We start from the raw sequence: 22,084 nt of genomic DNA, 5'->3' as shown, positions 1-22,084 counted from the left end.
AACCTGACAAGACTACCTGCCAAAAATATGCCCTTTTATTAAAGCCTTGGAGGCTTTAATCGATCTGTTCTGAAAAACATGGATATGTACCTGGCTCTAGTAGCTGTTTTCAGTTGAAGAAGCAAAAAGCAAAACTTCATTCTCATTCGTCAATTATATTTGTATGTATTTTTGTATAAATTATTTGCATAATGTTTTAAAATATTAAATCTTTTTTTCAAATTTGCAGATGGCACCAAACTAGGAGGAGTAGCTAATACCCCAGAAAACAGGATCAGAATTCAAGAAGACCTGAATAGATTAGAAAGCTGGGCCAAAGCTAACAAAATGCATTTGAACACGGAGAAATGTAAGGTACTGCATTTAGGGCAGAAAAATGAAATGGACAGGCATAGGATTATGGGGGACACCTGGCTGAACGAGAGACTTATCTGTGTGTAAGGGATCTAGGAGTCTAAATAGACCACAAGTTGAACATGAGTCTGCAGTGCAATGCGGCAGCTAACAAGGCCAATGCAATTTTAGGCTGCATCAATAAAAGTATCAAGAGAAGTAATAGTGCCACTCTATTTTACTTTGGTCAAACTTTATCTGAAATCCTGTGTCCAGTTCTGGGAAACACAATTCAAAAAGGACATTGAGAAACTGGAGCCATGTGTCCAAAGGAGGGAGACTAAAATGGCGAAGGGCCTGGAAACCATGAAGCCCTATGAGGAAAGACCTAGGGAGCTGGGGATGTTTAGCCTGGAGAAGAGACGGTTAAGAGGTGATACGATAGCCCCGTTTAAAAGTTTAAAGGAGTGCCACACTGAGGATGGAACTAGGGCCAGTGTGGCCCATGGGCCACCATCTGCCCACCCTTGTTGTAAACTGAAGCCGAAGACAGAGCTCCGGTAGGAGAAAGCTTGCCAAAGAATGAAAGGGAGGGAACAGTGCCTAGACATGCATCGTGTCCAATGCAAACATCTCTCGGCTATGCGCTCCCAGGGTATTTGCACAGATAATTTCCTGCTTCAAAAACGGTGGAGGAGAAACATTCCCCAGGCATTCCTCCTAGGAGTAGCCGAGGAGCCCTTGAAGGTCATCTCCACCATCTACAAAGGAAGCCAGGATGCCAAAGTGGCCGGACCTGGCCTTCCAGATGTTCCTTTGCCTCCTTGTCCTCCATCCTGATGGATCCAGATGTGTGGAGGACCGGAGGAACGTCATCCTTTCGGCCCTGGAGAGATCAGCTGCAGTCCTGGAGGAGGAGTACGATGCCATCAACTTAGACGCCGTGGTGGGATTCCACATTTTGCAAGGTACCCAGGTGCCAACTGCTCCGGCACCATCCGCGTCTGACTCCTGCGCACACTTTCTTTCCCAGAAGGAAGGCCCACCTGTCTTCTGCAGGATGGATCCCGAGTCCTGGGCGCATGGGAATTGTAGTCCACGGCTCTGAGCTGGGTCAGGGATCTGCTCTGAGTTCTAGTTTGGACCTTAAAGGAATTTCCTGGGATGCTGAACCTATCTTGAGAGAAAGGTTTCAGCAGCTGGGATTTGGTGGCACCTGATAGTTAAACTGTTTTTTATTCTTATGGATTCAAGAAACAAATTGCTGAAGCTCCAGCTCTGAGAAGCATGCACTCACCTTCCTTCCTTTTCTTCCTTTTCTTCCTTCCTTCCTTCATTCCTCCCACTTTTCTTTTCTTTTTCTTTCTTTTCTTTTCCTTTCCTTTCCTTTCCCATCCCTTCCCTCCTTCCCTTCCTTCCTTCCTTCCTTCCTTCCTTTTCTTTTTCCTATTCTTTCTTCTTTCCTTCTGCTTTTTTTCCTTTTCCTTTCCTTTCCTTTACTCTCCCTTCCCTCCCTTCTCCCTCCCTCCCTCCCTCCCTTCTTTCCTTTTCCTTTTCCTATTCCTTTTCCTCCCTTCCTTGATTTTGCTAAGTTTGTTAAATAAAGGCCACCCTTTCACGCCACCATTGTGTTTAATGGGACTTGAATATCCAAGATCCATGAATGCTCTGTGACAATTCTGTAGCACTGAGTCATTGCAGTTAAACTGGTGTCAAACTGCTTTAATCCTTCATCTCCTCTTCCGCCTGTGTTTTTATACCAGATGATGTGCTTTGTGCCAAGAGGTGTGAATCCTCCATGTTCAGGGGCAGTCTGTTTGACTGGTTCAATTGTCACATTGTTGCTGCCATTTCCTTTGGACCTGCTTCCTTCCCACACTGCCTTGAAAACCGCACACTGTACACAATGGACACGCTGCAAATAACTGCCTGAGCTGCACCTCTCCATTCCTTTGCTAACAGTGTCTTTTTCCCTTTGCAATGTCCAGCCTTCTTGAGCAAAACGTTGGAGGAATGGGACAAAAAGCCAGGATTGGAGCCGGAGAGGGAGCGAGTGGCACGGCTGGAGGCAAAAGTGTCCGCTTGGACCGAAAAAGCCAAACATTCCCTGGAGCTGCAGGACCCCGATTATTACAGAAGTAAAAAATAAGTATTACTTGGGTGGAACTGCTGGGATTTGGGAAGGTGGCAGACGGACACACTTCTCTCCTTGGCATGATGAAGTTGTGCAGATTGGATTTTCTCTATGAGAACTATTGAATTGAAGGGATCCCAAGGATCATCTGGTCCAACCCGCTGTTATGGCAGGAAATTCACGGCTAAAATGTTAGAATTCAGAGACGTAGCCGTGTTAGTCTGAAGCATCAGAGATGTACAAAGATCTTGGAACACTTTCTTTAAACCAAAGAAAGAAGTTGACAGCATGAACTTTTGGGCCCCTTTTGGGGAGAAAGGCAGATAAAAGTAAAATAATAAATCAATAAATTCCCTTTGAAGCCGTGCTCTATGGTGGATTCCAAAAACCATCACCCCCAAAAAGTTAACTTTTCTAAGCTTTGGGTTCTAAGCAGGGTTCTAAGATCTACATCAGTGATGATGAACCTTTTCGAGGCTGAGTGCCCAAACTGCAATCCAAAACCCACTTATTTATTGCAAAGTGCCATGTCCCTCTGGCTTTCTAGTAACAAACTCTGGCAAACTTTGTGCTGGGACGATGGCACATGTGCCTACAGAGAGGGCTCTGAATGCCACCTCTGGCTTGCGTGCCATAGGTTCGCCATCACTGATCTACATTTAGGTGTTTCTTTGTAACATTAATCGCCCTGATTTTGTGAGCAAAAATAATTAATAATGTTCCGATGGAATAAAAGTTCAGTGCTGTCGCGCATGAATGGCAAGCACTTAAACAATCCTTTCTGCTCCCTCTCTCCTTTTTAAAAGTTTCGTTGATTTATTTATTTATTTGCAGATTTTGCCCCGGCTTTAAGTCCTGGTTTTTGGAAGGTCCCAGACCGCTGGACCCACATTGACCATTCTGTTGGTTTTCCCACAACCAATGGCTCCTGTTTGCATGGAGGGATAAGCGATTCCTGCATTTCTTTCCTCTTAGGATCATGGTAGGAATTTCCCTTGCTTCTCCCTTTCCGTTTGCACATGTATCCTTGGCTTCTGTTTTGGGTTGCCAGATCTCAGGGCTTGGACCAGAGTTTCCAGGCTTCATGGCTCATCATGTCCAGATGGGCGATCCTGGGGTTTTCTTGGCAAGTTTCATTCAGAGGGGTATTTGCCTTTGCCTTCCTCTGAGGCTGAGAGAGTGTGAATTGCAATGGGTTTCCATGCCTGAACAGGGATTTGAACCCTGGTCTCCAAAGTCATACTCCAATGTTCAAACCACTACACTGTATTGGCCCAACTATGAATACATAATGCTTACTGACATCGCATGGGGATATGCATCTACGCTGCAGGATTAATGCAGTTTGATGTCACTTTAACAGCCATGAGTCAATGTTATGGAATTCTGGAATCTGCATATGCATTAACAACCCTTGGCAGGTAACCCTAAACATGGCTTGTCTCTTATAAAAATGTTGCAATGTTTATCATCTGCCCATGGAAGTGGGTCTAACATCTCTCTTTTGCACAGGAAAGATGGCGGAGAGTCGTGCCTCGTTCCCGAAAACTGCAAGAGCATTATGACAAAAACTCACTGCTCGAATTATGCGTTGTCCCACCAGCTATTCTACTTCATCTTTGCAGAAATGGTAAGACGTTCCCTCTCCTGACATGATGGTTCGGAATATGGCCTTTCATCCAAAACCAAGAATTTAGTGAGAACCCAAGCTTTTTAAATTTAATAAAGTATTTTTATGTAAAAAAAAATAACACTTCTAGACCTCACTGGAGACTATCTTTTGCAAACAAAACAAAAAACCTTACATTCGTGGGCAATTTCTGAGGTGTGTTGTTAAATTCAGCTATCCAGCAACCATTGCTAGATGAGCTTCTTGTATTACTATGGGGAAAAAGGAGAGCATAAGCTAGCTAAACCAACATGCATGTTGTGTGAACTAGCTAAACTAACATGTAGTTTAAACTAACTAACCCATTGGGTAGCCTTGGGAAAGTAACACTCTCTCGGCTTCAGGGGAAGGCAATGGCAAACCTCCTTGGAACAAGTCTTGCCATGAAAATCCCATGATAGCTTCGCCGTACGTTGGAAATGACTTGAAGGCACGCAGCGCACATATGACCACATGGTTTAAATAAAGGAACAGGCCAGTCATTTTATTTCTCCTTCTTCTTCTTCCCACTTTTCTTATCTAGAAAGGATGTTTGAATCCTCTCTTCCTGGATGCCCAATATTACAAGAACGTCTTTTGCCATTTGATGATGCAAAGCAACCTTCATCCCAAAAAGGACGTTGATGCTCCGGGAGACATCTTTACAGAAAACAGTAAGCGACCTCTTTTTGCAAAGGCGCCATCCTGTTACAAAACTGTGCGTCACACTGCTGTGTGCCTTTTCTTGGTTGTTGCAGAAGGTGGAATTTGCTACCTGTTTAAGAAAACCATTGAGAGGCTGCCACAACCATTCAATGGTCTTCTTACTTCTACAAAACCGTCCTCTCCTTGTGATCATCTCCTCTGCTGCCAACGCTTCAGATGTGTTTGTGTTCTCTTCCCCAGTTATGTTTTGCGGCTTGGCTGGGTTCTCTGATTTCTACAAGCCGGAATGGTTGGATCGCATCCTTAGCTGGCAAACCCCTGGAGATGGGTGTTTCTGGATGTACAGTGAGTAGACAGGACACCTTTGGCGGAGTCATAGGATCGTAGAGTTGGACGTCATTTCATGGGCCACCAAGGGGTCTGCTCAATGCAAGACCTCCAAAGGTCACCAAACTTTGGTCCTCCAGATGTTTTGGACTTCAGCTCCCAGAATTCATGACCGCTGGCCAAGTTGGCTAGATGAAGTCCACAATACCTAGAGAGGACCCAAGTTTGGGAATTCCTAAACTAGAGTAGCCCCAACAAGGAAGGGAAATAATTGTTCCATTCCGATCTCCTTTTAGAGCCCTCCGTTCCAAATCCAGAAGGCGCCGTCCCCAAACCACGAAGGTTTAAAAGAAGGGAGAAACTTCTTAAAGGTAAAGCTAGACCTTTTGCATATTTGGTTGTGTATGTGAGACAGTTGGAAAGCTGAGAATTTTTAACACAACTCTGTCTAGTTTTTTGTGGGTTTTTCGGGCGATGTTCTAGAAGAATTTATTCCTGACGTTTCGCCAGCATCTGTGGCTGGCATCTTCAATGAATTCCCTGAAGATTCCAGCCACAGATGCTGGTGAAACATCAGGAATAAACTCTTCTAGAACATGGCCACATCGCCCGAAAAACCCACAAAAAACGATGGATGCTGGCCATGAAAGCCTTCGACTTCACAACTCTGCCTTTCTGTCTACCAATGCACCATTGTTGTGTGCCTTCAAGTCGTTTCCAACTTATGGCGACCCCAGGGCATAGGTTTATCCTGGGGTTTTCTTGGCCAGCTTTGTTCAGAGGTTTGCCCCTGCCTTCCCTTGAGGCTGAGAGAATGTGACTTCTTGCCTAAGGTCACCCAGTGGGTTTCATGGCTACACTGGGAACCAAACCATGGTCTCCAAAGTCGTAGTCCAACACTCAAACCGCCTGTCTGGTCTATGTAATGCCAAAGTGAGGATGATATTAAATAATGGTTGAAGAGCCTTTCAGATGCCTAATTTTTTTTCCTTCTGCAGATGAATGTTCTTCTCATAACATTGCTGTGGCTGTAGGAGCCATCGGGGGATTCCTTTACTATGGCTTCTGATACCAGAGAGGCATCATCATCATCACCACTACCATCACTATCACCATCTCCAACATTATGACTACCACCATGTTTATTTCAAGGCTGCTTTCTCATGCCCAATGCATTTCCAGAAATCCACTAACAATTGCAAATCCTGACAAGCTTTCAGTAGAATAGAGCAGAAGGAACTAATCCAAACATTTCACATTCATTGTTGTAATACACCTGCAAGTCAACTCTGAGTTATGGTGCATGAGAGTTTTCTTGGCATGATATAGTCTGTGGAAGATTGCCATTGCCTTCAGTGGGTGACCTTGGGCAAGGCACACACTCTCAGCCTCTGAAGGCGGCAATGGCGAACCTCCTTGGAACAAATCTTGCCAAAAAATATCTGATGATAGGTTTGCCTTAGGGTCACCGTAAGTCGGGAATTACTCGATGGCACGTAACAAGAATAAAAGGAATAAAGTGGGAGGAAGAGAGGGCACTGTTTTGAGGAATTATCAATGTCATTGCAAAAGTGTCATTTGGTCACCCAGCAAAGTTGCCTTCCCAACATGGATTGCAGAACTGGCCTCCCTTGTTCAGGAGATGGTCCTCAACGCATTTCATAAAAGCATTCTTCCCCATCCCAAGCCCAAAGCTGGAATTGAAATGACAGCCAGTTAGAAAACATCTTGCGCTGTTTTTTCCCTTGGCTCTTTAAAAGATAAGCCAGCGACGTCTCATCCAAATGATTACTTGGGTTCTTAGTTTGATGCAACCCAGAGGGGCAGTTTCAAGTCTGCAATGCACTGGAGAGGCACAAACCTTCAAGTGTATCTTAAAAAGTGATTTCCAGCCGATGGTTGTGAACAGAGACAAGGGACCGCTGTAAAGCCCCTGGTACCCCATCTTAAAAGTTATAGGTTCATTTGTCAAATCTTTTAATGGTGCCTTACCTCAGGCTTTTCTTTGCAGCAGACGCTAAGGACAGGAGCAAAAATATAAACAGTGCTAGGAGACGCTCGAATCCCTTACGAATTATTTTTCCCAATATATGTTGCTTAAGGAAGCCCATGGGCTGGATCCAAACCCTAAGGAAATTATGCCTTTTCTATATCATACCCCAGACTCTGGTGGCCCTGCTAGATTTCAATTATAATTTTGCTAGCAAGCTTATTTTCTGCTGCTCTAGAGATGAGGGCATAAGAGCAACGGATGCAAATTCCACCTCTACATTAAGAAGACAAGCATTTGATGTAAGGTAAAGCATAGCCTATTACAGTTCAGATCTCCTTGAAAAATACTTTCTATGGCTCAAAACTACACCTTCCAGCCATTTTTCCCAGCCTTGTTATGTGCTTTAAATTAATTTCTGACTTACGGCAAGCCTAAGGCAAACCTATCACCAGGTTTTATGGCAAGATTTGTTCAGAGGTTTGCTCAAGAACAGGCAACGGATGGCATTTTGGTAGTGACTTCTATATTTTCCTACAAAAGCAATTAGACATTGTTTGACACAGAATATCCCCTTCAGTTCAAGGCTACACAAGCGGAGTTGCACACGGGACACCGTTGTGCATCCCATGTACAAACGTGTTGCGCACTGCACAAGATTGGGCATTACCATCGTGCATCTCCCATCAGTCTGCCTATTTTGTTGCTCATTGTTGACGTTTGCCATTCACAATTGTCCCTCAACCCTGTGACTATAAAATTTAAACCCCATCTCCTTAACTTAAGAATCTTGGCCAAAAATTTCCAAAGGGCATGAAGCAACAACAATAAAAAAGACTCCACACTTTCAGGTCACCCTTCTTCTTCTGGATTTTGTACGAAGCACATATATCGATGAGAGTTTGGTGTTGACTGCTGTGTATTAAATATTTATGCATTTGAAATCTAAAGGTATATTAACCATAAAGAACGAAGGGGATTTGGGGAGGCTCCCAAATGCGATTCCCACCGTGGCTTCGGATACAGTGGCTCTTTCTCTAGGGAAAAGCTGATGCCAAATTTCACTACTAAGAAAGTTAACAACAACAAAAAGGTACAGATGTCCCCAAAGAAGCGTCTCAAACCAGCCTTTGCTGGGTGGTGGGTGGCGAAACCTTTGGTCCAAGAATTCAATAGCGGAAAGAGACCGGCAGGATTGAATAGTGCAATAGATCTTTATTGATAACCACACAGGACACCGGCACCGATTTGAACTACAGGCTCCAATACTAAGGCCTGGGGCTGGAAGCACAACCAAGAACAAGAATCACTTTCTGAGAAGGTAAAAAACCTAATTTTTTACCTATTGCACAAAAGGAACCAACTGCAACTATAGATGAGATGGACTGAGATGTTTCTCCTAGCAAGCCTATCATCATTCAGTCAGCAAATCCAAGCGGAAAGCAACATGGGTGCTATCTCTGCTTGATGGGTATTTTATCATCTCGTTTCTCAAGACTTCCAATGTTTAGCATTCCCACTTTGGAAAAGAAGCCGCAGTGCATTTTAAAACCAGCCAAAGCCCGTCCCAGTTACCATCGCCTTCCTCCGTCCGATCCTGTTCGTTCACTTCTTTTATAGCAATATATATTATCTATATTTATATGTACAAACGCACGCTAGCAGAAATCAACAAGATAATTCACACAATTAAGTGGCTTTTCCATACTGGAAGGATGTCTAAGCAGTAGCATGGTCTGTCTGCTTAGCTTGGAGAAGTTACTTTTGTTGAGGTTTACAACATTTCTGCATGGCTAAAATGTGGAAGCATTCTGGGAGCTATGCTCCAAAAAAAGTAACTTCTCCATGCTTGGGAGGAGGAGGGCAAGAGTCGCACATCTCAGTTGAAATAATCTCAAACCTACTTTAACCATCTCTGCTCCACTACTCTAGAATTATAGTTTTTCTAGGAGGGTGAAAATACTTTGTTGGAAAGTCTGTTCTGAAAACTATATTTCCCAGGGTTTCCTTTGGGGCTGAGAGTTGGAAAAGTTTGGAGTTCATTTCTTAAATTAAAAAGTGCAATGTATATACAACAAATAAAGTATACTACTGCCAACAAGCACCTCTTTCCTCTATGCAAAGATGTAAGGAAAAGAGGAAAGGAGTTGGGCATCACTTCCAATGGCCAAGGTTCAGCATTTCTGAACATTGACTATTCAATGGCTGAGATTCAATACTTTGATTTCCAATGGGAGTGGAACTGGGGTTTTCTCCCCTACCTCCATGGTTTATGAAATCTGCTTTGGAATATTTCTTAGTCCTCCAAAGCAGGTTTTTAGGGTATGTATGTGTTATCACGGGAATGGGAGAAGCACCAGATATTAGCTCTGGATGGGAAAAGTAAACCAGCTGGATTGCAAAGTATTTTAGGGTCCTTCCACACACTATAACACAGTTATAGTGCTATGGTTCCACTTTAACTACCATAGTTCCCTCCTATGGCATCCTGAGACTGGCAGTGTAGGGAGGGGTACATAGATGATGTAGGATGGCAAAGCCAAAAGTATTATCTCCAAATATTCGTACAAAGCCTGTGCCAACTCTGCCCTCCCTGCAGCCAAAGAGAAGAACGACAACGACACACTGGCCGAATTTTGTGGCAACAAGAATAATTAAATCTTAACATCTTTCCAACAGCTATGAACAAAGTGCGTGGCTGGCTGGATTTTTCCTATGAAGACAAAAACAATAACCATCGTCATAAAAACTTCCTTAACCCGAACAAATTTAACGAAACAGAGCAATGAGAATCGAAGTGAATCGACTGCTGAGAAAACAATTATAAGAATATTAACAAAGAGGAGGGCAAGCAGCAGAGCATTTGCAAAGCGGCAGACTTCAATCTTTTGGGACTTTGAAGTTGTCTTTCTCTTTCCGGATGGCGCCCATCGTCCGGATGGGATCCGTTTCCCGGGCGTGTTGCTGGACGGTGGCCTCCCTGTCAAGGAATGGGAAAAGAGGTTAATTCTGGCTTGCCAATAATAATAATTATTATTATTATTATTATTATTATTATTATTATTATCTTTATTTGTATCCTGTCCTTTCCCCCAATACTGGGACTCTGGGCAGCTTACACCTTCCAAATATTACTATTAGAACCATACGAAAGGCCACATTCAGACTGAATTAAACTAAGGACCGTATTGAAACATACGTGCTAAAAGATTATTTAAAGGGGGGGGGGAAATACAATTAAAACAATACAGCATTTAGAACATATATATAAATCATATACAGTGAGCCCTTGGTATCCGCTGGGGTTTCTCCCAGGACCCTCTGTGGATACCAAAATCCGTGAATGTGCTGCAAGTCCCATTAAATACAATGGCCTAGTAAAATGGTGCCCCTTATATAAAATGTCAAAGTCAAGGTTTCCACAGGATTCAAGGATTCAAATCAAGGATTCCATAGCATTCAGCCTTGGTGGTTAAAGAGGTACCGAACTGCATTAATTCTGCAGCGCAGATGCATCCTAAGTTGCCTCTGTCATTTGCACTCATTAAGGTCTTCCCTCCCAATAAGAGCAGAGTGTGTAAAGGTAATGTTTTTAGACTACAATTCCCAGAATCCCAAGCCAACATGGGAGTTGTGGTGCCCAAAGTTGGGTGTGAAGGTTCTTTCTCCTATGCCCCATTTGACAAAAGAAAATGTTCAGGATGAGTGAATTGGTGACAGCAGCTGATTTAAGATATAAATATACAGTATCTATCTGTCTGTCTGTCTGTCTGTCTATAGAGAGAGAGAGAGAGAGATCAATCAATTGATCAATCAGTCAGTCAATCAGTCAATTGATCAATCAATATAGATGACAGATAGATATAGATACACACACACACACGCAGACATGCACAAACTACAAAGCCCAAGATTTCATAGGATGGAGCCATGGCAGTTAAAGCAGCATCAAACCGCATTATTTTCGCAGTGTGGAAGCAGTCTCAGCCTCAGTCCCTTGGTGTTCAGAGGTCCTCTATTCCTGCCCCAACAGCCATCTTGGTTTAATAATGAACTTTATCATTATTAGGGAGGGGTAGGGGATTATTTAATTATTTAGTTTTTATATGTATCACATATTTTATTGATATTTGTTCATTTTGTAACCCGCCCTCGATCTGTAGTGAAAGGTGTGATATAAATAAACTCTTCTATTATTATTATTATTATTATTATTATTATTATTATCTTGGAAAGCCCCCAAATCACCTCACTCTCATGAAGGGGTTGAATGTGAACTCTTCGCTGATGGTTGAAGGGATGGTCGGTTCGCCGCTGTCGTATTTCGCCTAAGGAAGGAATACAAAACTTTTAGGATGCTAAGGATGCTTTGCAAAGGCAAAAACCCCTCCGAACAAAGGTTGCCAAAAAGGTTGCCACCACAATAGGGTCGTCTTAGGATGGCCATAAATTGCAAACAACTCAAAGGCACGCAACAACCACAACAACAAGATGATGCTGATTATTACTGTTATTATTAAGCTTTTTTGACTACAATTCCCAGAATCCCCCAACCTAAAGAGAGATCCCAGCAACCCAGTCATCTCTTCCTGTAGTAAAGTCGCCAGGGGAATGAAAGGAGGTGCATTGTGGAAGGAAAGGGTGAGTAGGCTACAAAGCGACTACAATCCTCTTGCAAAAAATGGGAGCCCTTCCTTACCTTTGCCCATGAGAGTTTGCGCTGGATTGCGTTGTTGTTGGGCTCCACATGTCGCGCAAACTTTAAGTTGCTGATGGTGTATTCATGGCCGCAGTAGACTTTCTGGGAAAGAAGAAAACGAGAGGTTCTTGCCGTTTTTAAATCCAATTTCCCCCCCAAAAAACTTTTGCAATTTCAGATTAATGCTTTATATTTCAACTATAACCGATTGTCTGTACCGACAATGTTGCTTCATTCTGTATTCTGCGTTTGTGTGTGCGGCTTTTTCTTTCTTCTTTCAAATTGCATTTTAGTATTGTATTTCAGTATTTTATATTACTGAAATAATTATAAATGTTTTAGTCTTAGTTGGTTGTGGGTTTTTCGGGCTATGCGGCCATGTTCTGGAAGAGTTTATTCCCGACGTTGCACCAGCCGCATCTGCGGCTGGCGCAACATCGGGAATAAACTCTTCTAGAACATGGCCGCATAGCCCGAAAAACCCACAACCAACTATGGATGCCGGCCATGAAAGCCTTCGACTACACAATGTTTTATTCTGTTTGTAAAGCACCATTTACACATCTGGTGCTATATAAATAAATTATAATAATAACAAAAATAATAGGAATGCAAGGTTCTGGAGTCAAAATGTCATAGTCCCAAGCATCATTCTGAGGATTCAGGGCATGGACAGGTAAATAGAGCCCAAATTCACCTCCCAGACCATCCTGTAAGCCATATCCTATATTGCAAGCCCAAATACCTACATCGTCCCTTTGCAGGCCCTCTCAAAATGCTGACAGGGAGTTATACTTCACCATTCTGAGAGGGACTCCAGAAGAACTGCAGAAACCGGGGGGGGGGGGGGGGGGCAGTAGAAGGTTTTTGGGTGCAGGTGAGGGTACATTTGTGTTTTCACATACTTGAGGGATCTTCAGCATGATTCCTGGGCAATTTCGGGGCCATTTGTCCAAACCATGCAGAATGGAGGGGAGATGTTTGGGGATGTGGTTGTGGTAGAGGATGAATGACATCTGAGGTTGGCACAGAACTGCACCACCGCCACCACCGTGCCAAAAGCGTTGGCGCAATACCGTTTCGGGAGGAAGGCGTCCCAAGATCTCAATCAGAGCTTTGTACATTTCATCTGGGGTTCCTTCAAAGAACTTCCCGCAACCAGCCACAAAAAGCGTGTCTCCTAAAAGTAAAAAGAGAGACAAGGAGAAAAGACATGTAACTGGTCAGATTCACATCATGCCTTGAGAAGAACAGCAAATCCATAGTATGACCACCATTAGCATCATCATCTTTACTTATATGGGTATACACAGCCTTTCCCCCAAATTTGGGACTCAAGACAGCTAACCATTTAAGACAAGTATAATATCACTAACACCCACCAAAGTCCAAGATTAAAACAGAATTAGGCTAGGCACAAAGTGGGTATTAGAAAAGCCTTCCCTCCCATACTAAAGCAGGGATGGGGAAACTGTGTAAAAGGGGCAAGGGGTCTATTTAGGACTCCGCATCTTCATCCCATGGGCTTCATCCCCATGACACACCAGGGCTGTGTCTGCACTGCAGAATTAACCCAGTCTGACCCCACTTCAACTGCCATGGCTCATGACTGTGGAATCCTGGGAACTGCAGTTTTGTGAGACGTTTAGCTTTCTCTGTCAGAAGTCACAATAAACTAAAAACACCCAGAACTCCATAGCACTGAGCTGTGGCAGTTAAAGTGGTGTCTAAACTGGATTATTGCTGCAGAATCCAACGCTAGGATTCTATGTGGATCACACCAAGTAGAGACAGTTGGAGGGCTATAGCTCAGGTGTGCATACCTCCGACCCCCCAAAAAGCCTCACCTGTGAAGACGGCAGGGGGTTCGGAGCTATTTGGCTTCGTCACAAAATAGCAGATGTGTCCAGAGGTGTGGCAGGGCGTTGAGAGGCATTTCACGTTTAAGGAGCCCACCTAAGAGAAGGTGAATACATTCAAGCTGTTGGTAAGGATACTTCTGATAGTATGGAAGGACTGAGCTCTTGAGCATGAGATTTCTCAGCACCAAACAGCAAGTCTTGGCTTGTAGAAGCCACCGGGGTGGACAAAAGTGAAGTGACAAACAACACCTTGGAAACTGAGGCATCTCTACTTCTCTGCTCTATTGTGGCCTCCCTAAAGAGCGAAGGTGGCCATTTCTTGAGCTGGACATTCCCTTGACTGGCAGAGAAGTAGGCAATCTTCCTTGTCACACAGAAGTCTTCACCAAGCAGGAGGAGAAATGGGTTTCCTCTCAGCTATAAGTAGTTACCTTTCATTGGTCACCGTAGGGCAGAGGTGGGGAAGTTTAGGTTCTCCAGGTGTTTTTGGCCAACCCTTCCCATCAGCCCCACACACAGAGGGTTTCTGGGAGCTGCAGTCAAAAAGATCTGGAGATACACAGATACTCTACCTCTGTTTTAGGCAAGAAAAACAGCCCATGCTTTTAGCAGGTCACCGCAAGAGCCAGCTTGCAGGACTAGACTTGGAAGGCCTTCAGATTTTTGTCTTCCAAAGTGTTAGGATAATAGGCATGAAAAGAAGACAGCAATAAAGGTAGCCTTTAAAAAAAAAGTGATCAATGCTGCCCTTTGCCAACCAGGGGCACAATGAGTAGGGTTGCCCAGCTCAGGGGACATGGTTCTCCTTCTTCCCTAACTCATCCTGGTCTTTTCTTGCTGTGACAGCTCTATACATGTGACAGGGAGGTCTGGCAGAGCCCCAGAACATTTCAATGTGCATGAAGCATGAAGCAAGGCCTGTTGTTCCTCAGCTAAACATCCCATTATCCACAAGCAGAGAGCTGCAAAGGCAGCCAGGGACAGTTGGGAGAGAAAGAATCAGATGCCAACTGCCATGCTCCAAGCATTCGTGCCCTTCAGTGCTCAGACACAGTGGCGCACACTTTGGAGAGTGTTTGGGTAGCCCCATTCTCCGCCCCCCAACTTTTTTTCCTTGTTCTTTACCTGAAATGACATAAGATGAGAGACTTTCTGGGTGAGGGCTCCAACCCTGCTATCTCCCCCGTACACTTGCAACCCTGGCTCCATCTTTACAAGTTTCTCATTGCCACCAGCATGGTCCCTAGAAGGTCAAAAGGCCAGATTTGGAAGGCTGCGCGTACACACACACAAGAGGCATTCTCGGACAACGCACGTCAAGCACACCTGCCTTTTGATTTTGCTCTCTTTAAAATAAAAACCAAAAATGAATGGAAGACACCTCCAGTTTTCCCTTTCCTTTTGAATGAGAACTTACATTCTGTTCTGCTGAGTGAAACAAAAACTGGACAGGACCCATCTGATCTAGAAGGCATTAGGAAAAGAGGAAGACCCCATTACAGGCAGATAGACTCTATCAAGGAAGCCATGGCCCTGAATTTGCAAGACCTAAGCTGTCGAGGATTGCGTTAAGTTGATTTGATGCCAATTAACAACAACCAAACTACTGCTAAGTCTATCAAAGAATTCTATTGATCTGAGAGGAATCAAGACTTTTTTCCCACTTTCTTTGAGAGTCCTTTAATTTTTGAGAACTACGTTTCCTGGGGTTCCTTGGATGAAGTGTCCAGGTGAAACAGGACCCAAACTATCCCAGAACAAAACATTAGTGTCACTTGACCTCCCTCTTGTGTCAAAGTCATGCCACAACCAAGTGGCAGCTTGTTCTTGACCCACAACATGGATGAAGGGGTTGTGTACATATCCCAGGATTTTTATTTATTCAAATCCTATCACAAAAAAGGGTTACCAGTGGTGATGTGTAGTAAGAACAGTGGTCAATTTCACCCCATGCTTTCGGACTGCGTCCAGAACCTATAGAAAGAGTAAGACAGGAACATGTTAAACCTTTTCACAAAGCATCATTGGGGCACATTCATTTTCTATCCACAACTCTCTAGAAAAAAAACAGGTCCATGGTCCAGATCTGGTAGTGCCAAATACAACAATCCTTTATGCAACTAGTTTGAACTTCGCTGCCAGGGTGGGCAACTGTTAGAGAAAAGGAATCCCAAAAGATCTTGGGCAACTCCCCCCCCCCCCCAATGCAAAAAAATCCCCATTTGGTCTCAATAAATTTGTAAAATCTCTGCATATGGCCACCTTCTGGCCACAGAAGAAGGTGGACTTGATCCAGGGGAGATACCTTCTGGGGCTGCACTGGGTCAACTATGGCAGCCTCTTTGGTCTCCTCGTCTATGAGGAGGTACATGTAGTTGTCGGTGAGGGCAGGAAGGAGCTCCACCTTCATGTTGTCCTGCGCGACTACCTTGGAGGGTCTTCTCTCAAACTCCGTATGGAGGAAGTTGGCCCGGAAATGGAGCACACCTTCAGAAGACAAAACAACAACTATCTTCAGCCAAGTCTAACAGATTGAGGGTCAACACCATGGGACAAACTTGGGAAGGACCCACAATACTCTACTGGATCCTTTGTCTGAGCCAATGAGAGAAGACTACATCATGGAGGAGAGAATTCTGGGAACAGGTGACAGTTGAACAGTCGAAGGAGTTGAGAGACAAGGTGGCCCTTAAGATTAAATAGGAAGAATCACATAGGCCTACAAAACTGAGGGTTATAAAGATCATTTGTAAAATGTATGCTGGTTTTATAGGAATTTGGCATTTGGAATCCAAAAACAACCTCAGATTTGCTCCATCGTGTAGTATTCCCCCCCCCCCACACACACACACAACTTGCTTTGACATTTCTATATTCAATATTCAAAGATCTATAGCTGTGTTAGTCTGGGATATCTAGATCCAAAGGGATCTTGTAGCACCTTGGAGACCAACTGAGCAAAAGGCATTTGTACCATAAGTGTTTGTAGACGTGGACTGCTATCTCTCCAGCTATCCACTTGATCTACATCTTCTCCAAAAGGTCCTCCATTTTGACCATGGCTAAGAAGCATGAATTTATATTTGTATTCGTGTTCTTGGTTTTTATTTTGTCATGTCATCCATCAAGGGAGGTCATTAAGTCCCATATTACAACAACACACAAAGGGCTTGTGTAGCCCTTCAAAGTAGACCAAGCCTACGAAAGCTTATGCCACAACATCTTTTGCTCAGTGAGTCCTACACAAGCCCTTGGTATGTTATAATACGGGATTGAATGACCTCCCCAATGGAGGACATTCCAAAATAAAAACTAAAAACACTCATATACATATAAATTCACACTTCTTAGTCATGCACAAAATAGAAGACATCTTGGAATTCCTCCTAGACACAGGGCTGGAATGGAGGAAATGTGCTGGAAAAGGAGGACCTCTGGCTACTCTATTCTTGTGGCTAGTTCCTATGGTACCCATCTCCCCAAAAACATCTCTCTCCTCACCTGTGTGGCAGTTACGCCTCTACAGAGCAGGTGTAGACCGACCCAGGAGACAGGCGGCAGCAACTAGGAGAGCAAAGAGGAAGGCAAAGTCTTTAAAGAGATTGAGATGATTCAACAGTCTTAAGACCAACGCCAAGCCTGGGAGGTTCTCCTCCACGCTAAACATGGCTTAAAACACCGCTCTCATCCAACCAGGTTCCTCTCATCCCCATAATGCAATCCTCCACGCCTTGTGCTGCATGATTTATTCCCAAAATTAGCGTCTCTCTCTGTTGACAACTCTCTTCCTTTCTCTCTCCAAGCGGACAAACCTGTTACACAAAAGTCACCTGGCCTCAGGCTCCATTTTCTTGTTCTACCACCGGCCCAAATTAATTACTTCTCTGGCGTCTTTTAGGCCTGGTCCACACTAGAGAAATAATTCAGTTTGACACCACTTTAGCTGCGGTGACAGAATTCTGAGAATAGTAGTTTGGTGACATATTTAGGCTTCTCTGTCTGAGAGCTCTGGCTCCATGACAAACTACAATTCCCAGTTTGTTTCAGTTAGTTGCAAAGGTGCTACAAGATCTCTATATACATTTCCAGGATTCCACAGAACTGAGTCAAAGTGGTATCAAACTGGATTATTACTGCAGTGCAGATGCAATTTTAAACGCGTATGTCTTATTTGTCCTTTAAACTGTTGTGTGTTTTCATTAATGTGTTTTAACTGATGTTGTGCATAGTTTATTTGTTGTCGTTCCCTGCCTCGATCCATGGGGAGAAGAGGGTAACAAATAATAATAATAATAATAATAATAATAATAATAATATTCTCTTGAAAGACCGGGAAGGCCATTTCCACTCCTTCATGTAATCTCCATGATCCAGCCGCAGCAGAATGGCTCAGCAAAGTTAATCTCCATCCACAGACACAGCTGCTGAGAAACATCCTTAGTTCCACCATCTCAGAACTTTAAGACCAATCCTCTCCAGTTTCCAATCTGGCAACTCTTGGCCACCTTCTCCATTGAAATCCTTGGTGGGAAGAGGATCACCCATGGGTAGATGGGCTTTTGGCTCTGGGTTGCACAGAAGGGGTTTGCCATGGCCATCTTATAAGGCTGATAGAGTGTGACTTGACCAGTAGAGGGTGCCCATGGCCGCAGACCCCAACCCTCAAACCAACCCTCTCTAGTTTCCAATCTGACAACTTTGACAACTTGGCCACCTTCTCCATTGGAGTCCATGGTGGGAAGAGGATCCCTTAATGATAGCTGGGCAATGGCCATCCTCTGAGGCTGAGAGAGTGTGACTTGACTAGTGGGGGGTGCCCATGGTCCTGTGTGCCTTCAAGACCATGTGCAGACCCTCAACTCTCAAACCAACCCTCTCCAGTTTCTAATCTGACAATTTTGGCATCTTGGCCATCTTCTTCACTGGAGACTTTAGTGGGAAGACGATCCCTTAAAGATAAGTGGGCCCTTGGCTCTGGGTTCCAATGTTACCTAACCAGAGTTTACAAGGGGGGGGGGATCCATGGTCAAGGCTTCCCAGGGGCTGCACTCTTGTTTGCTTCTGGTTTCTCTTTGGAAGGAAGGGAGGGATGAGTCTGGCACTTGCCTTGCAATGGTGCGTAAAGACGCACAGCAGAGCCTTCCTTGCAAGCCCTGCGCTTCTATGCAAAGCCAGCCCCGGTGTGGCACCCCCTCCTTGCCCCCCTGGGCACCCCCTGCCCCTCAGCTTACCAGGTCTCAGGGCCAAGGAGAGCCAAGCTGCAGCGAGCCTCCCCTTCTCTGCCCAGCCCATGATCCAGAGGCAGACTAGGCGCCCCGGACGCACAAGCCCTGCTCCGGTGGCGCACCAGCCCAGCCGCCCCTTCGGCAGCCAATGGCTTCTCCGGATTGCAAGACCCAGCCTCCCCAATGGGAGGAGGAGGAAGGAGGGCTGGCATTGCAGGACACGGATGGGGGCTGGCACAAAGGAGGGAAGCCAGCAGGCCTGGAAGGTAAGAGGGCTTGCAAGTTGCAAGGAACCATTCTGCACTTCTGTCGTTTTGCAATTTTTGCATCTGGGACCCAATCCAATGGCAGGGAAAGGGGTGGACTTTGGAAAAGGAAGCCAAAGTCTACAAGGGAAAGGAGGAGGGGTGGCATTGCATGACCATGGCTGGAGGGGGGGGGGGGTTGCAAAAAATAAAATAAAGGAGGCATGAAGGGTGCAAAGTCTGCAAGGAAGAGAAAGGGATGGCTGGGGGGTTGGCAGAAAAGGAAAGCAAGCAGGCCTGAAATGTAAGATAGGTTGCAAGGATCTCTCTTTGGAAAAAGGTAAAGAGACTTTGGGAAAAGAAGCCAAAGTCTGCAAGGAGGAAGAGGAAGAAAAGATGGCATAGCTTGGGGGGGGGGGGGGTTGCAAGAAATAAACCAAGGAGGCCTGAAAGGTGAGTGAGAGGCCAACGACCAAGTCTGCAGTTCTGGTTTTTGCATTTTTGGGACCAAATCCAATGACAGGGAAAGGGGTGGGCTTTGGAAAAGGAAGCCAGAGTCTTCGAGGAGGAGGAGGAGGAGGGATGGCATGGGTGGAGGTTGGCAAAAAACAAATCAAGGAGGCCTCATCGGTAAGCCAGGTTGCAAGGACCAACTCTGTGTTTCTTTTTTTCTTTTTGTGCATTTTTGTTTTTGGGAACAAATCCAAGGGGGATGCTGAGATTTCTGGCGTGGAGAAGAAAGGGGAGGGTTTGTGGTGCCAGAGCTGCTGAGTTGGGGTTTTAAAAGGCAGTGTTTGCAGTCAGCATTGGGACAGAGGGGAAAAGAGTGGACTTTGGAAGGAGGAGAGGCCAAAGTCTCCAGGGAGGAGGAGGAGGAGTGTTGGTTGGTGTCCTCTTTCTCCTTCCTGCAATGCAACGTTTGCCCTCTGAAAGTTTGAACCTTAAGAGGTGTTTTTTCTGGCCACTGTGTCTCCCTGAACTCCCTCCCTCTCTGTTGCTCACAAAGTATTTGTTGTTGTGTGCATTTAAGTAATTTCCGACCTATGGTGACCCTATCCTGCAGTTTTGTTGGTAAGATTTGTTCAGAGAAGGTTTGCCGTTGCCTTCTCTAAGGCTGAGAAAGTGTGACTTGCCCATGGACACCCAGTGGGTTTCATAGCAGAGCTGGGAATCAAACCCTGTCTCCAGAGCCAACACCAAACCACTATGCCATTGCGGTTCTCATAAGGTGTATATGAAACAGAAATGAATTTCATGTTTAGACTTGGGTCCCGTCTCCAAGGTATCTCATTAAGTACATGCAAATATTCCAAAATCTTGTCTAGTTCTTTCATAGCTGACCTCCTCATCCCCAGTCTTTTTCTGATCTCTTGGCTGCAGTCCCCATTCTGATCAAGGTTTCTGTCCTATCTGTCCTAACAGAGGATGTGGAAAAACTGTATCCTCAGCTACCTTCCCTGTATTTCATTTTTTCTTTTCTTCTCTTTTTTTGACAGAGTAATAATTGCGGTGAGAAACATGGCTTCTGCCAAGCCTTTGTCCAGATTCTGGGAGTGGGGCAAGACCATCATCTGCGTGGGACGGAATTATGCCGAACACGCCAAAGAAATGAAGAACGCCCTCCCTTCGGAGCCCCTCCTCTTCCTCAAGCCTTCGGCCGCTTATGTCCGGGAAGGTTCTCCCATCATCCGTCCGTCCTATTGCAACAAGCTGCACCACGAGGTGGAATTGGGGGTAGTGATTGGGAAGAAGGCCCAGGATGTTAGCCAAGAGGTAGCTATGGACCACGTGGGAGGCTATGCCCTTTGCCTGGACATGACAGCCAGGGATACGCAGGAGGAATGCAAGAAGAAAGGGCTTCCTTGGATGCTGGCCAAAGGATTCAACACTTCCTGTCCGGTCAGTGACTTTGTCCCGAAAGAAAAGGTCTCCGATCCGCACCAGTTGAAGCTCTGGCTGAAGGTAAATGGGGAGCTGCGGCAAGAAGGCGATACGTCCTACATGATCTTCTCCATCCCGCACCTCATCAGCTACATCAGTGGGATTATCCCACTGGAGGAAGGGGATGTCATACTGACAGGGAGCCCCAAAGGTGTTTCTGCTGTGGAAGAGAATGACAGGATAGAAGCTGGGATTGAAGGGCTCCTAACCATGCGGTTTCAAGTAGCCCAGCAGCGACGCCGGCCCTAATAAAGCATGCCACTTTTTTCCTGGCTGATTCAAACTGGAATACAAGGGAACACAGGTGCCATCTTTTCCCTCTGCGATGGGGAAGAAAAGCTGAGCTGCTTCTCTTAACAACAGTCTAGTGGCATCTCCTTATTTCCTCTTCTGGTGTCTTCCCACAGGTGGAGACAGAAAGCATAAGCTCATGTCTCTTTGGACAGAATGGCTTTTTCCTCCTTTGTTGCAAAACCAGCCAACAAAAAACAGCAGATCTGGGATGAGGGTAGCTGAGCTACATCTGCTCCGGTTTGTGTCAAAACACAATTTTGAGTTTTGTTTTTTTCACCCAAAAAATGCAACAATGACTTTCCTTAAAAGCACAGCCAAGTGCCTATATAGAATGTAATGGGCAAAAGGTCCTTTAAGAATTGTTTGTGGTAGGAGAACATCTAGCAAATTATATTGCAACAAAGTCTAATGAAACTGAATACTTAAGATGTAAACTAAATAAAATGTGTGTGTTTTTCTGCCTTCCTTAATCAATGTTGCACCACTGGAGTATTTCGTTTTCAAAGTACTTCATATCTGTTATCTGAAATCCTCACAAAAGGCCTGCAAGGTTAGTAGTATGTATATTGTCAGCACACTGAGAATTTGGGAGGGAGGTGGCAAAGGCAGGTTTTCTTAAGGAAGAAATCTGTGTTTATATCTTTGGTTTGATATTTCAAGCTCCCCTGCTGACAAAGTTGTCATTTTGCTCAGTTGCACCGTATCAGTTCCTACCATAGA

The 22,084-nt window shown here is 44.8% G+C and overlaps 3 protein-coding genes across 5 annotated transcripts; 2 read left to right on the top strand and 1 right to left on the bottom strand.

The window, feature by feature from the left end:
* Positions 1 to 234: 234 nt before the first annotated feature.
* CUNH16orf89 (chromosome unknown C16orf89 homolog) lies at positions 235 to 6,423 on the top strand. The gene is made up of 8 exons (XM_089476763.1): positions 235 to 1,301; positions 2,322 to 2,471; positions 3,302 to 3,449; positions 3,980 to 4,097; positions 4,660 to 4,789; positions 5,022 to 5,126; positions 5,405 to 5,479; positions 6,107 to 6,423. Exons 1-8 carry the CDS (start codon positions 1,112 to 1,114, stop codon positions 6,175 to 6,177), a joined length of 987 nt encoding a protein of 328 aa, XP_089332889.1. The 5' UTR covers positions 235 to 1,111; the 3' UTR covers positions 6,178 to 6,423.
* Positions 6,424 to 8,293: 1,870 nt separating this feature from the next.
* On the bottom strand, positions 8,294 to 19,016 carry LOC149306230 (hydroxyacylglutathione hydrolase, mitochondrial-like). The gene is made up of 9 exons (XM_089476886.1): positions 18,891 to 19,016; positions 15,965 to 16,146; positions 15,569 to 15,633; positions 14,785 to 14,902; positions 13,645 to 13,753; positions 12,874 to 12,977; positions 11,798 to 11,899; positions 11,347 to 11,426; positions 8,294 to 10,078 (listed from the first exon to the last, which is right to left on the bottom strand). The coding sequence occupies exons 1-9, from the start codon at positions 18,949 to 18,951 to the stop codon at positions 9,979 to 9,981; spliced, it is 921 nt and encodes a 306-aa protein (XP_089333012.1). The 5' UTR covers positions 18,952 to 19,016; the 3' UTR covers positions 8,294 to 9,978.
* Positions 16,192 to 21,834, top strand: LOC149306229 (oxaloacetate tautomerase FAHD1, mitochondrial-like). Of its 3 annotated transcripts, none has more exons than XM_089476890.1 (2): positions 16,192 to 16,305; positions 20,626 to 21,834. In XM_089476890.1, the coding sequence occupies exon 2, from the start codon at positions 20,648 to 20,650 to the stop codon at positions 21,317 to 21,319; it is 672 nt and encodes a 223-aa protein (XP_089333016.1). In that variant the 5' UTR covers positions 16,192 to 16,305; positions 20,626 to 20,647; the 3' UTR covers positions 21,320 to 21,834. The 3 variants fall into 3 exon arrangements, with proteins under 3 accessions (XP_089333016.1, XP_089333014.1, XP_089333013.1); XM_089476888.1 differs by lacking the exon at positions 16,192 to 16,305 and adding an exon at positions 16,307 to 16,341; XM_089476887.1 differs by lacking the exon at positions 16,192 to 16,305 and adding an exon at positions 18,934 to 19,150.
* The last annotated feature ends 250 nt before the right edge of the window (positions 21,835 to 22,084 follow it).

Source organism: Sceloporus occidentalis, unplaced genomic scaffold (assembly GCF_023333645.1).
Source record: "Sceloporus occidentalis isolate IW3139 unplaced genomic scaffold, rSceOcc1.0.p SCAF_10, whole genome shotgun sequence".
NCBI lineage: Eukaryota > Metazoa > Chordata > Lepidosauria > Squamata > Phrynosomatidae > Sceloporus > Sceloporus occidentalis.
Note: the sequence above shows the minus strand (reverse complement) of the source record. Positions and strands in the feature narration are given on the sequence as shown.

What these genes read in the sequence shown, in the direction of transcription:
- CUNH16orf89 (XM_089476763.1), top strand. Translation starts at nt 1,112, where the DNA reads ATGCCAAAGTGGCCGGACCTGGCCTTCCAGATGTTCCTTTGCCTCCTT. An exon ending in GGGATTCCACATTTTGCAAG is followed by an intron (nt 1,302 to 2,321) that starts GTACCCAGGTGC and finishes TGCAATGTCCAG; the next exon opens with CCTTCTTGAGCAAAACGTTG. An exon ending in TGGGTGTTTCTGGATGTACA is followed by an intron (nt 5,127 to 5,404) that starts GTGAGTAGACAG and finishes ATCTCCTTTTAG; the next exon opens with AGCCCTCCGTTCCAAATCCA.
- LOC149306230 (XM_089476886.1), bottom strand. Translation starts at nt 18,951, where the DNA reads ATGGGCTGGGCAGAGAAGGGGAGGCTCGCTGCAGCTTGGCTCTCCTTG. An exon ending in GACGCCTTCCTCCCGAAACG is followed by an intron (nt 11,900 to 12,873) that starts GTATTGCGCCAA and finishes CTTCTTTCCCAG; the next exon opens with AAAGTCTACTGCGGCCATGA. An exon ending in GCAAACTCTCATGGGCAAAG is followed by an intron (nt 11,427 to 11,797) that starts GTAAGGAAGGGC and finishes TTCCTTCCTTAG; the next exon opens with GCGAAATACGACAGCGGCGA.
- LOC149306229 (XM_089476887.1), top strand. Translation starts at nt 19,068, where the DNA reads ATGGGAGGAGGAGGAAGGAGGGCTGGCATTGCAGGACACGGATGGGGG. An exon ending in GAAGCCAGCAGGCCTGGAAG is followed by an intron (nt 19,151 to 20,625) that starts GTAAGAGGGCTT and finishes TTTTTTTGACAG; the next exon opens with AGTAATAATTGCGGTGAGAA.